The sequence below is a fragment of the Oreochromis niloticus genome, linkage group LG23 (genome assembly GCF_001858045.2).
Source record: "Oreochromis niloticus isolate F11D_XX linkage group LG23, O_niloticus_UMD_NMBU, whole genome shotgun sequence".
Taxonomy (NCBI): domain Eukaryota; kingdom Metazoa; phylum Chordata; class Actinopteri; order Cichliformes; family Cichlidae; genus Oreochromis; species Oreochromis niloticus.
The window spans coordinates 29,120,250-29,135,867 of record NC_031986.2 but is presented as its reverse complement, the minus strand read 5'-3'; the positions used below and the strand labels follow the sequence as shown (position 1 = coordinate 29,135,867).

At 38.6% G+C, this 15,618-nt stretch overlaps 2 protein-coding genes across 2 annotated transcripts in view; both read left to right on the top strand.

The window, feature by feature from the left end:
• LOC102076762 (NLR family CARD domain-containing protein 3) overlaps positions 1-12,737 on the top strand; it is a 36,534-nt gene extending 23,797 nt beyond the window's left edge. The window contains exons 6-9 of the mRNA XM_019352158.2: positions 5,893-6,066; positions 9,137-9,310; positions 11,576-11,622; positions 11,790-12,737. Coding sequence (XP_019207703.1) covers positions 5,893-6,066; positions 9,137-9,310; positions 11,576-11,622; positions 11,790-12,319 — 925 coding nt within the window. The 3' untranslated portion in view covers positions 12,320-12,737. The remainder of the gene's footprint in view (positions 1-5,892; positions 6,067-9,136; positions 9,311-11,575; positions 11,623-11,789) is intronic.
• Positions 12,738-12,890: 153 nt separating this feature from the next.
• Positions 12,891-15,618, top strand: part of LOC106098158 (NLR family CARD domain-containing protein 3) — a 29,556-nt gene continuing 26,828 nt past the window's right edge. Inside the window, exons 1-2 of the mRNA XM_025902890.1 lie at positions 12,891-13,410; positions 13,500-14,783. The gene's annotated coding sequence lies outside the window, so the exon portion shown is untranslated. The remainder of the gene's footprint in view (positions 13,411-13,499; positions 14,784-15,618) is intronic.

The window sequence follows — 15,618 nt, the reverse complement described above, 5'->3', positions numbered from 1 at the left end:
AAAGGTTGAGGAGGTTTACAACATTAGGAAATTGCTGCGGTACTTAGTGCAAAAGATACTATAAGACAAACACTTCAATAAATACAAAAATGAAAATTAAAAGTGCTAAGAAGATTAATATATACATAAATGCAGGTGATGATCAGTGCAAAAATGGAACAGATGTAGATGACACAGTATAGGGTCATGTGTTTGTGGTAGGAACAGTCTTATGGTTATTGTTCATGAGTTCAACAGCAGAGGGGAAGAAACTGTTCTTATGGTATGAGGTTCTGGCCCAAATGGACCAGAAACTGTTCTTATGGCCATTTGGACCGGAGCCTCCTGCCTGAGGGGGGCAGGTCAAACAGACTCTGTCCAGGGTGAGAAGAGTTAGCTGTGATCTGAGCTGCACACCCCAGTGTCCTGAAGGTGTACAGGTCCTGCAGAGATGCGAGTCTGCGGCCAATCACCTTCTCAGCAGAGCGCACAACCCGCTGCAGTCTCTGTTTGTCCCTGATGGTGACTCCTGACTGAGGGTGTCAGTCACGGGTCAGGCTAATATTACTCAACTGTAACCACTGTTGCTGCCATGATATTACTTGGATATTACATAGTTATTACTTTGGTAATTGCATAGTAATAACCCTTTTGTTTCCCCTTGTTACCCTACTATTACCCCTATATTACCGAGCTGTAATAGAAAATGCTACCAGATAAAAACATATTTTTCCCTCTGCTAAGTATAGATTATCTTTCCTTTGTCCCTGTAGTTGAGAAACTTTGTAATCGGTGGAGCATAACTCTCTCTCCATCCTTCTGTGTTATCTCTCCAGAATAATTCAGATGTCAACACTAAGCACCTCCAGGATCCATTTTGCCAAAATAAGAAAATACATTTGGATAGTATTCAGAGCTGGTTGCTTGTTCCAGATTTTGTCATATTACAGTCTTCACCTGAAATGGATCAAATTAATTTTTTTTTACCTCAAAACTGAACACAAAATAACCCCATAATGACATAGTAAAAAGATTTTGTTTGAAATTTTGGGAAATTGATCAAAAATATAAACCAAAAATATAATATGTACTTAAGTATTAAACATGGGAATTGGCAAGAATTGAGCAATTCTGATTCCATTATTGAAATTACTTATCAATTCAATTCCTTATCCATCTTACTTGGCTCAGCTTTGAGAGTCACCACCATGGCTAAGCAGCATATCAAAGACATTACATCACTTTTATCTGTAAAATGATCAGAAATGCATTGTCTTATTTAATAATATTAACCTACAGACTACAACCCTACACAAATCCCTCTCCTAATGAGGACACACAAATGATCTTTCTCTCAGTATTTAGGTATTAACACAAAGCCGACAGCACAAAACAAATGAATATCAGCACAAACAAATTCAAAGTCTTTGCTACAAGAAACTAGGGGTGGGACTTGAATAAAAAAAAATCTAATTAATTAGAGGCTTTGTAATTAATTTATGTCAGTTAATCGAATTTAATCACACAAGAAAATTTGCACCAAAGCGCAAATGGTTTTTTTGATGTTGATGTTCTTTTGATTTATCTGAGGAAAAACAGAATTTAAACTGCATTTCAATTTAAAACAGAGAACAAAAATAATAGCCCTGGCCAAAATTGGGCAGACCTAAAAATAAAGTGCTATTTTAAGTACTTTAAGTACATTTTCAAAATGATATTGTCTTTAAATAATAATAATAATAAAATTTTCAACATAAACTGCAGTTTTTCCTTCTTTAAAACATAAGGCAGAAACATAAAAGGTTATCTGAACCACATCACCCTAAACTCTGAGTATTTTGTATTTTATTATTTATTATTTTAATTATTTTGTACATTAGGCTAAAACAGAGTGATCATCGAACATTTTAGTGCAAAAAATAACAAATCCACTGGACTCACAATACCTCTATGCTTATTTATTGTCTATCTCATTCAGCCCGTTACTTAAACTAGCCTGTTTACATTTTCAAAGCTCAAGGCAGCTCTCTTTTTTGTTACTATTTGAACTGCAAGTGAGAACAGTCTCTCACATGGGACAGAAGTGGCAGGACTAATCAAATACTTGCGGGTCAGGACAGACAGCTGTGGGTGGGTCCCTGCTTGACTGGACCACCACTGCAGCCGGCAGTCTGTCTCGCTGATGGTGGATTCTGCTTTGATTCAGATGAGGAAGGCCTGGGTAACAGGGCCCTGAGTTTGTACAGAGTCTGAAGACAATGAAGAGAGGAGGAGGATCTTTGTCTTTGCTGGCTCTTTTGTGGTGGCATCATTACACTGTTCCTGCAGCAGGGTCTCAAGGCTGGTCCAAACCTCTTTTCGCTCTCCCCTTGCAAGACACTTTAAGTCCTTAAAGCGTGGGTCAAGCACAGTAGCTATCTTGAGCCACTGATAGTTGAGTGTAGCTACACATTGGGATAGGTCCTATGTGAAGGCAGTCTTAAATTTCACCATGTAGTTTGAGTCATGAGACCTCCATGGTGTGATGCAGGTGGCAGAAAGCAGGTAAAACCACTGAACATGACACATATGTCTCACCTCCAAGAAGCTCAGTCACAAACCTGTAGTAGACAGTTCAATAAAGTAATTATTAATCTACCCAATAACTGTCAACTATAGAGCTTTTTGAAGAAACAGTAACAGTAAGTTATAAAACAGTTTCATTTACCTGCATGGCTCAAGGACAGTCGCCAGCTTTTGGAGTTTTACCATCTCTGTTGGAGTTAAAATGACTACAGTCGTGGCCAAAAGTTTTGAGAATGACACAAATATTAGTTTTCACAAAGTTTGCTGCTAAACTGCTTTTACATCTTTGTTTCAGTTGTTTCTGGGATGTACTGAAATATAATTACAAGCACTTCATACGTTTCAAAGGCTTTTATCAACAATTACATGACATTTATGCAAAAAGTCAGTATTTGCAGTGTTGGCTCTTCTTTTTCAGGACCTTTGCAATTCGACTGGGCATGCTCTCAATCAACTCCTGGGCCAAATCCTGACTGATAGCAACCCATTCTTTCATAATCACTTCTTTTTGTTTATCAGAATTAGTGGGTTTTTGTTTGTCCACCCGCCTCTTGAGGATTGACCACAAGTTCTCAATGGGATTAACATCTGGGGCGACCCAAAATTTCAACGTTTTGTTCCCCGAGCAACTTAATTATCACTTTTGCCTTATGGCACGGTGCTCCATCGTGCTGGAAAATGCATTGTTCTTCACCAAACTGTTCTTGGATTGTTGGAAAAAGTTGCTGTTGGAGGGTGTTTTGGTACCATTCTTTATTCATGGCTGTGTTTTGGGGCAAAATTGTGAGTGAGCCCACTCCCTTGGATGAGAAGCAACCCCACACATGAATGGTCTCAGGATGCCTTACTGTTGGCATGACACAGGACTGATGGTAGCGCTCACCTTTTCTTCTCCGGACAAGCCTTTTTCCAGATGCCCCAAACAATCGGAAAGAGACTTCATCGGAGAATATGACTTTGCCCCAGTCCTCAGTAGTCCATTCACCATGCTTTCTGCAGAAGATCAATCTGTCCCTGATGTTTTTTTGTTTTTTTTTGAGAGAAGTGGCTTCTTTGCTGCCCTTCTTGACACCAGGCCATCTTCCAAATGTCTTTGCCTCCCTGTGCGTGCAGATGCGTTCACACCTGCCTGCTGCCATTCCTGAGCAAGCTCTGCACTGGTGGCAATGAAATGCAGTGGAAAGTTTTTTGGGGGATTAAGTTAATTTTCATGGCAAAGAAGGACTATGCAATTCATCTGATCACTCTTCATAACATTCTGGAGTATATGCAAATTGCTATTATAAAAACTTAAGCAGCAACTTTTCCAATTTCCAGTATTTATGTAATCCTCAAAACTTGTGGCCACGACTGTAGCTTGTGCTTTTGTTTTTCTAAACTAGTAAAAACAGTCTCTTGATTCTTTAGTAGACGAGAAACCATACCCAACGTTGAATTCCACCGTGTGGAAACATCCTGTATGAGTGGCTCTTTCTGTTGCCCCAGTCTTGTTTCCTCCTGGTGTACTTCCTATATATTAGCAGGGCTGTCTGTAATATATCCAGTATTGTTTACTTTTCAGTGTCATAAAGCTTTCGACACGGCAGTTGGAAAGTTGGATCACATGACGCTAACTGTAGCACATTTTCTAACCCCCTATCTTCTACCACTGATAGTGGTCTACAGTCCAGAGCAATCCATTTTGCGAAAGAATTTGTAATTTTGTCCGATGTTGACTTACTAATTTTGGTCCTGAAGCCAGTCCTCAAGTTTGGGCTGCCAACACATTTTGTTGGTACTCGGACTGCTAGTGCTAACAGCTCTGCAACATGTTTTGCATTAGATGGTACCATAAGGTTGAAGTGCTTCGGTGGTATGCAAACTCCTTTTTGCACAGTTTGCACAACACCACGCTTTTATCAAGGCTTCCGTCTGGTAGTCTTTTGAAATTAAATTAGCCTCCGATCAATGCACTTTCTTCAGATTCTTCCATTTTTGTAGCTGTATCAGTATAATCGGTATACCAAGAAATCATGCAGTGACAAAAGTTCCTCTTTGCTTGGAATGCAAAGTGTGATTAAATGCGTTAATTTTTTTAATGCATTTTTTTTTCAAATTAATTAATTAACCACTTCCTGTGGGCAAGCCTCCTTTTCTAGGCTCCAGTATCTCACCTGCTCAAGTCTGCCCAACTGTGAATATTACTCTGTTGTCTTGTACCACAGCAAATTAAAACAATAGCCCAGGAAACATATGAATTTTAAAATAACAATTTATTTTAGACATTACCTAATAGGACTATCAAAATAAAAATAATATAAATCAAAATATCATTTAATACAAACTGAAGTGCTAGTATTATTTAAACAAAAGAAATAATGTGCAAATAGAAAAAACTTAAAATGGATTCTTTCCATAAGGTAAAAAAAGCTTCAAGTTAAATCAAAAAGATTTTATTTTTAAGTTTCCAAAAGTTTACAGATGACTTAGTTTATGAATTCACAATTGCAGTGGAGATGCTCTAAAGTGAGGCTTGCTGTTGTCTTTGAGCTGATGTTCCCAGGTGCTGATAACCATGCAGAAGCTATTCTCTGTCATGATTATAGCTATTTGAGAGGTTCATGAGGCTCTTTCCTGGACAAACTCATTTATATGGCTTTGATTAATACAGAACAAAACAGAATTAGCAAAGATAATTACGAATCACAAATTTGGTTGCATATCATAGTCATTTTAACTGAGGAGTGCTTTAATCTGGCAACTACCATAAAGACAGAGTGGTGGAGTACTGTATAAATGTTTGTCCTTCTAGAACATTCTCCTCTCTTCTACTTTGTTAGAGTCAACACTGGATTTTTGGTTACCTCCCTGTTTTTGCTCTCATATGCCTTTATGAATCATACCCAATCAATAGGTGGACTCTATTCAACTTTTAGATATATCTGACAGATAACAGTATCAGTGGAAACAGAATACATCTGAGCTCAATTTTTAGTTTCATGGTTGTAAATACTTATGTAAGTATTATATGTATTTATTTGTTCCTTTGTTTGTTTGCTTGCTTGTTTATGGTTTTTATTTTAAATGCTTTTGCAAGAATATCACACACTTCCAGGAGTTTTTATTTTTCTATTGCATTCTATTGGAAAGTGACCAATAGTGCCTTTTGACTATGTCAAAAGGAGTATTTAGACAGAGTGATTTAATTGTTTTTTCACAAAGGAAATTTAAAATATTTCATTTTTGCTCCAACTCAAATTTTACTTGTTTTTTTTTTTTTAACCTTGAAGTGGGTATAGAAATTTATTTTTTCTTTTCTTTTGTCTAGGTCTACAGTGATTTACTCTTATCACAAATATTGCTTTTCAGACTGGATGGCTGTAATCTCTCAGGAAGAAGCTGTGCAGCACTGTCCTCTGTTCTCAACTTCCAGTTCTCTAGTCTCAGAGAGCTGGACCTAAGTAACAATGACCTGCGGGATTCAGGAGTGCAGCTTTTCTCTGAAGGATTGAAAGATCCACATTGTAAACTGGAATCTCTCAGGTCAGGAATCTGCTATTTTTGCTGATCGTAATAAATTGAATTGTGTTAATACTTAAACAGCTAACCCTCACAGAATCACCAAATTTCTTTTAACTTTTTCCTGTGGTGTTATGCTCTCCATTACTGTAGATTTTTTTTAATATTCAGATTTTCTGTTTGTTTGTATGTTTTATATTTCATAATAACAAGTGACTTCATACACATTTGATAGCTGACTAATAGTTGGCTGGGCTGAGTTTAGGGCTATTTTGTATTTGAGATATATTAATTCCCTTTTATTGTTATGAATTGTAGATATAAAACACATAATTCAGAAGACTGTGGGAAATGAAAAAAAAGACCTAAAATTCCAATTTTTAAAACAAAATTGAAAATGGAAATAAGTAAATATTTATAGGTTTTGTGTAGAACAAAGAAAAACCAAAGAAAGTACACAGGCCAAAGGAAGGTAAGACTATTCTCACAGAAATGGGACAGAATTTTGCCATACATATTTCTAAGGAATGTTTTTTTTTAGCATTGCACAATGCATGACACTTTATTGACATTATTATGCACAAAGGCTGTCGTGTTGCCTTCCTCTCTGTCTCTTTTTCTCTCTCTCGCTCTGTCTGTTCCTACTTCTCTCATCTCTCTCATCCAGATAGGGGATGAAATAGGGGAGACAGAAACAATGAGGAAACCTCCTCCAGCCTCCTCCTCCAGTGTTAATAAACACAGTTTATTAAATAGAGTTATATGAACAACAAAAAAGCGCATCACAATACACAGAACAGCAAGAAAACATACAGCAAAGAATGCAAAGCAAACCCCGGGGTGTTGAGCCTTTAAGCACAAACAGCAGAGACATACAAAGACAGAAAAAGCTGCTGGCGAGTGTACAAGTGGTATGAAGTTTCAATATAAATGTGCATAATATTTGACCTGAGGTGATGGGTCATATACAGTTTGAATATATAGGTTAAATGATTAACATGGCGATTCCAATATATAAAAACCTCCAGTGTAGGTATATAGTGTATGCGACTATATATGACTAGGTACACATGTCCAGTCTGTGTTGTAATGTGGATTGTATTCAGTGGTTGAGAGGAGGCAGCAGAAACACTCAGCAGGGCAGTCAAAAACTCATGACCACACTGGTACTGGGAATTCCACAGTGCTTGTCCTGTAATAAACACACTCTTCATCAACCTTACAAGGGCCGGTTAAACGGCTCTTATCACACAAGTTACCACCATGTGCAGGATTTACAAGGGGATGTTCTGTCCTTACTGCTGTAATGAATAGGCCTGAACCCCCCTTAGCCAGATCATTAACTACTCTAGCTACAGATACGAACAATGGAATGGAGCAATCCTTAGCTAGGTGTGTTACATGGATGATATCAAGTTGTACGCCATGAAGTGAATGAGACATTGATTCACTGATCCACACCACTAGGATCCACAGCATTGACATCTGAAAACCATTTGGACTGGAGATGCACTCTGACAGTAACAAAGAGAAGGGGGGGTAGTCAGAAAGCAGCAATGCAGACACTAAGGACAGCTTCTAGTACCTGGGAATCCCACAGGCAAATGAGTCCTCTAGGAAAGCCACAACCAGATAATAAGACAAGTTCTGAGGAGTCAGCCGAATGGGAAGTACATGATCTGGGCAATTAATACGTATGCCCTACCAGTGAGCAGATACACTACTGGGATAATGAAACGGCTAAAGAAGGAGCTAGACCAAGCAAAGGAAGATGGCCCTAGTCGTAGCTATATAAAGTTATAGCAATATCAGGAAGAAGGAATATAAGAAACTTGAGAAATACCATGGGATGAGAGAGGAGCTCACAAAGATATGGAAGATGAAGGCAAAAGTGGTTCCTGTAGTAAACGGAGCAGTCGGGACAGCGACCTCCAAACTGGATGAGTGGCTCCTGAGGATCCCATTTACAGATGTTTAAAACAAGGTCCAGTGTTGGGGAGTAACGGAATACATGTACTGGTGTTGCGTATTTAAAATTAAAAAAATGAGTAACTGTATTCCGTTACAGTTACCGTTTAAAAAGGTGGTATTCAGAATACAGTTACTTTGTTGAAATAAATGGATTACGTGGCGGTATTTTCCTGTTTGATATGTTCGGCTATGCCCTCTCTATTTCTGGTAATTTCACGCCGGTGGAAACCTAAACAAAACACGCAATAAGAGGCTCTAATGCCTGTTTATCAATCTCATGGCCCATGTCACCCCTGCTTGCTGCCCACATAATGACGTGAAGAAATATTTTTAAAAATTATTATTCAAAAATTATTTAATATGAAGGCAATAGACAGAGTGCTACAGGCATAGCCCTAAAGAATGTAGCCTTATGGGCAGTGTAGTCCGTGCTGCACGGAGAATGGACTGCTATACCCCTGATGTGTCTGTGAGCGAGGGAGGGAGAAAAAGGAAAGTGGAAAAGTACGAGATGGAAGTATGTAAATATAATAATAGCAACCACTGCAGCCAAAAAGAGTGCCTGACGAGCCCAGTTGTAAGCTATTACGACTCGACTGTACACTATTTTCGTGTTTTCCTCCGAAACAATAAGTTCAGTTGGAGCAGCCTTTCAACACCTCTCTCTGTCTATCGCTAGCAAAGTTCACCTAGACGAGAAAATAAAGCTAGTTTTCGGCTACAAGCCCGACACAGAGCCCGACGTATGAGCCAGAGTTCTTTTAAAGAAACAGCAGGACTGAAGTTCCAGAAGGTTGATTCTGTTAATCTGGATGTAGTGTTTTCAGTGGGAGAAGCATTTTAGTCTCAGCTGACTGCATGTGCTTTAAGTAGTACATTTGCATACTGACAAAAACTACCAAATACAATAGGGAAAGAAAAAAACAAAAAAAAAGAAAAACCTTATAGTACCTCATTATCATAATAAAAGTTGACACAACTTGTATTATGTGTTCTAAATTTTTGCTGCTATAAAGCACATCTAAAATGAATGCATGGCAATTAATCTTAAAAAAAAAAAAGAAGCAAGGAGCAATAACACAGGACCAAAAAAGTGTTCACATATCAATTGTTCTGTCTGCAGTCTGTCAGGCTGTCTGATCACAGAGGAAGGCTGTACTTCTCTGGCCTCCGCTCTGAGCTCTAATCCCGCCCATCTGAGAGAGCTGGACCTGAGCTACAACCACCCAGGAGACTCGGGAATAAATCTGCTTTTGGCTGGACTGAAGGATCCATGCTGGATACTGGACACACTCAGGTATGGAGAGAATGTCTGATAGAGAAGGAAGAATATACTTTCGTCAGGGAATGATAGAGTAATCTGATTCTGAAATGTTTTCTCTGTTGTTCACTCAGTTCCTTTTTGTCATGTGTGTTACAAATGTTACAAAGTTTGTTCTTTGATCACAACAGAAACACTAGTATAGTTTAATGATAATGAGATATTTATGTTGTGGAACTCCAGGAGTTTCTCCGGGAACAATAAATGTTTTTTTGTTGCCATTTATTGACTTTTTGGATTATTTCAAATAAATAAAAAAATAATGTGTAAATAATCACAAAATGCTTTATTTCCATCTCATGCAAGCATATTTACATGTCCCTCATGACTATTTGTACAGTTTAGCTGAATATCAAATATAAGAAATATATATAAAGATATTCGAATTACTACAAAAGATTTAGCATTAATGTGTTAATTTACATACCTACTTTAACTACTAATACATTTACTTCTAAAAGAATTGTACAACTTATCTCTGAAATTCCAATATTTCCACACGATCTCCAATGCAATTCTATTTAAGCTATTGGTCCTGTGTCGGTAAACCAGTGTTTTGAGTTCTGGTGTCAGTCTGTATTATGGTTTTTGTTCTGATTGTCTAGTATTGCTGTTTTGGTTATTACTATCTGGTGTTTCGGTTTTATTCTTGTTAAGAGTTTAGCTCTTAGGTTTTGATTCCGTGCTCTCTCTGTTCTGTGTCTTCCTTGTCACTCTTGTCTCTGTGCTCCATGTTCTGTTTCTGTGCCTCCCTGTATGCCTGATGTCTTATCCCTACAGAAGATTTAGTCTGTTCAGTTTTATCTCCATATGTTGTGTGCTTGGTGTCAAACCTGTTATGTCTATGTCTCTGTGTCAAGTCTGCTTTTGTCTCATGCTTCGTGTTTTGCTCTCCCCCGTCTCATCTGTGTAATTCGTGTCAGCCATGTCTCCCAACTGCTTCCTCTTGGTACTGTTCACCTCTTGTATTTGGTGTCTGCGTCTTCCCCTGCTCATCGTTGCGTCGTACCCTCATACTTGCCTGTGTGTTCTGTTCCAAGCTCTGTTTCTAGTCTTATCACTTTAGTTTTCTGTTTTGATTTATGCCAGTAATAAAGCTGAGTTCTTTGAGTTTACATTTCGTCTCCACAAGTCAACTGTCCTATTTTAAGTTTTTTAAAACCAGATGAAACTTGTCAGGATCAGTACTTGAACTCTGTTATTTGCATTAAGGATAGTGTACAATTGTATAGGAAAAAATAAGCAATAATTCTTAAAATATTACAATCTTTTTATGCCCTAATTGCAATGTGGCATCACTGTGTTAGCAAAATATAGAGTTACAGCTGTTATTAACCATCATCAATCATCAATGCTGTTGCATTTTTTACTGCAACAAGGTTGAATAACTGTAACATGGTTGAATCTTTGATGGTCTTTTTTGAGTTGGTCTTGCACTTAACTATAAAATGTCTGAAATAATTTTTAAGGTTTTTTTGCAACATATTTCCAGATGAGGGCATGACAGACTATGCACAGGGGCAAAGAACACAAAAAGAAATGCAGACCCAGAGAAAAGGGAAAATATCATTAGAAGTGTATGCAAGGGAAAGAATAGACTGTGTCCCAGGAAAAAAGAAAACAAAAGAGTAGCTGCAAAACACCCAAGAGCTCCATCTCATAGTCTCCAGACCTCATCAAGAAGTTAAAGGTAAAGGTTCGTGAGAGTATGATTAGAAAAAAAACCCTGAACATCTATATTTCATTGAATAAAATGGTGGAGCCATACTTTGACTTCATTCAGATTTGTTGCTGTAACAAACAATCCAACAACTACTTCAAAGAACTGAAAGATCCAGGATCAGTCCAAATCATCAGCAGCTTGATCAATGTATGGATTCAAGTTTAGTGTGAAAATGTTGGACTGTTCCTTTATCAGTGTCTAACAGTAAGTGTATTCAATTCAATTTTCAATTCAGTTTTATTTATACAGTGCCAAATAACAGCAATAGTTGCCTCAAAGTGCTTTATATTGTAAGGTAGACCCTACAATAATCCCCCACCCCCAAATAGTATGACCCCACCCATGAGTAAGCACTTTGGCAATTGAGAGAAGGAAACACTCCATGCTGTGGAAGAGAGCGAGTGATTAATAACAAGTGATGATTTAATGCAGAGAGGTCTACTAACAGAGAGCAATGTAATGTCCATGTGTGCATGCTGAAAGAGACTGTGCTGGTCTGACCCCCCTCCTCCTTTCAGGGTGGAGCCTGCTGGAGAACAATGGTTGACACCAGGTCTGAGGAAGTGTAAGTGTGTTTTTAATGTAATTCATGAAAACAAAGCAGTACACATTCAACCACTGTCACATCACTCATTCACATCTCCAATGTCAGGAGTCATCATCAAAGTGTCAATCAATGAACAGATGATGGATCAATAACTACAGCTGGATTGTGTTTGTTCTCTCCATCAGATTCCTGTCAACTCACAATCGACACAAACACAGTACACACAAATCTTCAACTGTCTGAAAACTACAGGACAGTGAAACATGTGGAGGAGGTTCAGTCATATCCTGATCATGCAGACAGATTTGATGTTTGGCCTCAGCTGCTGTGTAGTAATGAACTGACTGGTCGCTGTTACTGGGAGGTTGAGTGGACTGGAAGAGTTGACATGTCAGTGAGTTACAGAAGAATCAGAAGGAAAGGAGACAGTTATGACTGTGTGTTTGGATACAATGATCAGTCCTGGAGTCTGAACTGCACTGATAATGGTCCTGATTCTGTCTGTCACGATAACAGTCGAACATCCATCTCCTCCTCCTCCTCCTCTGTCTCTAACAGAGTAGCAGTGTATGTGGACTGTCCTGCTGGCACTCTGTCCTTCTACAGAGTCTCCTCTGACACTCTGATCCACGTCCACACCTTCAACAACACATTCACTGAATCTCTTTATCCTGCATTTTATTTCTTTCCTTGTGCCTCAGTGTGTCTGTGCTGAGTTGAGTGTAAAGAGTGTCCTCCTGTTAGAGAAACACTCTGACTGTTGAACTGATAGTTCAGTCTGTACATGTCTGTTTCTTTCACCCAGAAACACATTTTCAGATTCATTGTTTCAATGATTGATGAAGTTTCTAAATGATTTCTTGTAAACTTCTTCCTCTTCAGTCCTTTAAAGATGGAACTATGATTATTCCAGGATCCACGTTTTTTTTTTTCCACTCAAAGCTTCACAGTCAATATCAGTATGTTGTGTTTCTCTAAAGATCAGTTCAGAACCAGCTCCTCTGCATTTTCAATAGGTCTGAGCTCATAAAAATGAATACAAATGTTTGATTTCTCTTTCTTAATGTGATTTTTCCATAATTCTTAAATAAGTGGACATTCAATAGTACTCAGTGTATAAAATATTCAAGACATTCAGCGTCTCTCATGTTTCTGTCATTTTATAAAATCAACTGCTTTTAAAAACTTATCCAATCAAAGAAACATGGACTGTCACTAACATCTCCTTGAACTCTTCATCAGTGGTGATTTGTCGCCCTCTCCTGCCGAGAAAATGAATTGCATGGTGTCAATTTAATTAACACACATGACACGAAGTGTTTTTAAATCTACCTTTTCTAATTGTTCACAAATATTTATTCACTTGAATTCAATTTTACTTATATCGTGACAAATCAAAACCGCAGTCGCACCTACAATAATACATGCAGAGTAAAACCCGAAAATCATATGACCCCCTATGAGCAAGCACTTTGGCGAACGTGGGAAGGAAAAACTATTAGGAGTTGGTGGTATGTGTGTTGGTATTTCTGGGGTTTGTTTTCCTTTTTCGGCACAGGTAGGCGGGGGGCGGTGTTTGACTGCATGCCGGCACACCTGCGGCGCATCGGACGTCATCAGTGGGAGCATTTAGGGAGCTGAGTGATGGACGTCTGATGTCGGATTATTGTCGTTCCCACAAGTGCCTGTCTCGCCGCCTGCTCGCCTGCCTGTTTCTTTGTGCGCTGGCCCATTTTTGGATCTATGACAGAGACTTACCTGGCGCTGGCCTGCGATCGTTGTTACTCCTGTATCCTGGTGTTTCAAGTAAGCTCTCCAACTCTCTCCGTTCGTTTCAGTTTCATTCTCGATTCTCGCCGGTTATCCGTTAATTCTGTTTTGTCCCTCGTTCTCAGGTAGCTCTGGTTTGCTCATCTATCTGTCTGCATACCTTGGCTCCGTTCCATTCCCCCTCGGCTCTGTTTATTTGCACATTTACAATGATCATAACTACACCTGTAAATAGAAAAGGTCAAGGTGATGACAGACATCTTCAATACAATATGAACCCTGTAAGAAATATTACTAATAGAATAATGCTGTAAAATGTTATTAATGCAATTATAATAATGCAGGTTATATGGCAGCAATAAAAGAATTTCTGAATCTCCACACTTTACTAAAGCTATTTTTTGTGCTGTGATGGGCTCTTTCCGACAGAAAATGGAGCAAGTGCAATCATATAAATATCTTGGGACCATAATCAATGAAAAACTGAACTTTGATGAGAATTGCAAATCGGCCTGTAAAAAGGGTCACCAGCGCCTTTACTGCCTCAGGAAACTTGCTCATTTCCACAATGACTGAAAAATTTTAACTTTGTTTTATCGTTCTTTTATTGAGTTTGTTTTATCTTTTTGTTTGGTAACATGATTTGGTCAGACCTCTGTCACAGAGAAAAACTCACTGAATCAGATGGTGAGATGGTCCAGTTCTCTGATAGGTGAGTAATAGTCCTGTTTAGCCTCCCTGTACTCTACACAGGTACAACAGATGGCTTAATCAATTCTTAAAAATGGTTACCATCCTGTACGGGGTGAATTTCAGCTTCTTTCCCCAGGAAGGAGGTTCCTATTTCCAAGATGTAGGACAAAGCATTATAAAAACAGCTTGGTCCCGGTTGCTGTCACTGAACTAAATAAGATGTGTCTTTTATTTGATTCATATTGTTCAAGTACTATATATGTGTTTTTGTGAGGTTTTAACTAGGAATGTGTTTGTGAAGGGATGCCAAATGCTATAATTTTTCTGCAAAGCAAATTAGCTATGGGTATAAACAAAGTAACCTTAACCTCAAGGTCAGCTAAAAACAACTTTCACTAACACACTGAGTTTTTCTTTGATCTGTAGTCAAACCAGTTTAAAGTGTCACTACAATAGAAACATAATTTTAATGCTTCACTCAGTAACAGGACAGAAAGCCTCCAACAAACATTTTTACATGTTTCTAAATTGCAAAATTGAGAATTTCTGACATTGCTTAATCCCTGGTTCCCCACAAGCACCTCCCTTCCTGCTCTTCCTGTTTCCCTTCTCTTTGCTGATCTCCGTGTCAGACGACCGTCTTCAGCACAAACAGCACAGATCTGCCGGACTCACAGCTGGACCAACGAGGCAGACTGGAATCAGACCAGCAGCAGGTTTGAATTCATCTTTTCTCTCAGACATTAGAGGCAGTTTCTTCTTTAAATGTTTGACCTGCTTCTGTAACTTAAAGCACTGAAAGTTCCTTCAGTACATTTCTTCTCTGCTCTCCTTTATTGACCGTCGTTGCTCATGCTTTCTAATGATGCATCATAACGTTTCGTGAAGCCCATCTTGTCGTCTTTCAGAAACAGTTTGAAATGTCCCTCTAGCCCAAATAGTCGAAGAGTTACATTAGTGCGAAGCGCACATTAAGCGCACCACTAACCGGTGTTGACTTTTCTTTCTCCAGTCAGCTGTAGCTTGTGAACGCTTTGTGCTACCGTAATACACCAAATATCCCTGTAAAACTCAGTCTCTATTCTTTCAGTAACCATGTGAATTTTTTTCTCTAGCTCAAATGGTTGATGAGTTACGGTAGTGCGAAGCACACATGGTGAAATCTGGGCGGAGTTGAGTTTTCCTTCTGTGTTTAGACTTTTTTTTTTTTTTTAAATGAACTTTATTGAACACACAATGAGTGTACAACATACAAACAGATGAAGTATCCAAAAGAACAGAACATTTCTGTGTTCAGACAGCTGTAGCTTGTGAGCACTTTGTGCTACCGTAATACGCAAAATATCCCCGTAAAGCGCAGCTTCTCTTCTTTTCGAAACCTTTCTCTAGCTTAAATGATGAGTTGCAGTCGTTTAAAACTGCTTGTGAAATGGGCCGTCGGCTGGCCATTAGTCAATAAAGCGTTAAGTTCTTCTGCTTTGAGTATTTCACCTTTTTTACTGATACACCCACTTCAACCCAGAGGTCTCCTCACACTTTCTCCTTATCGTC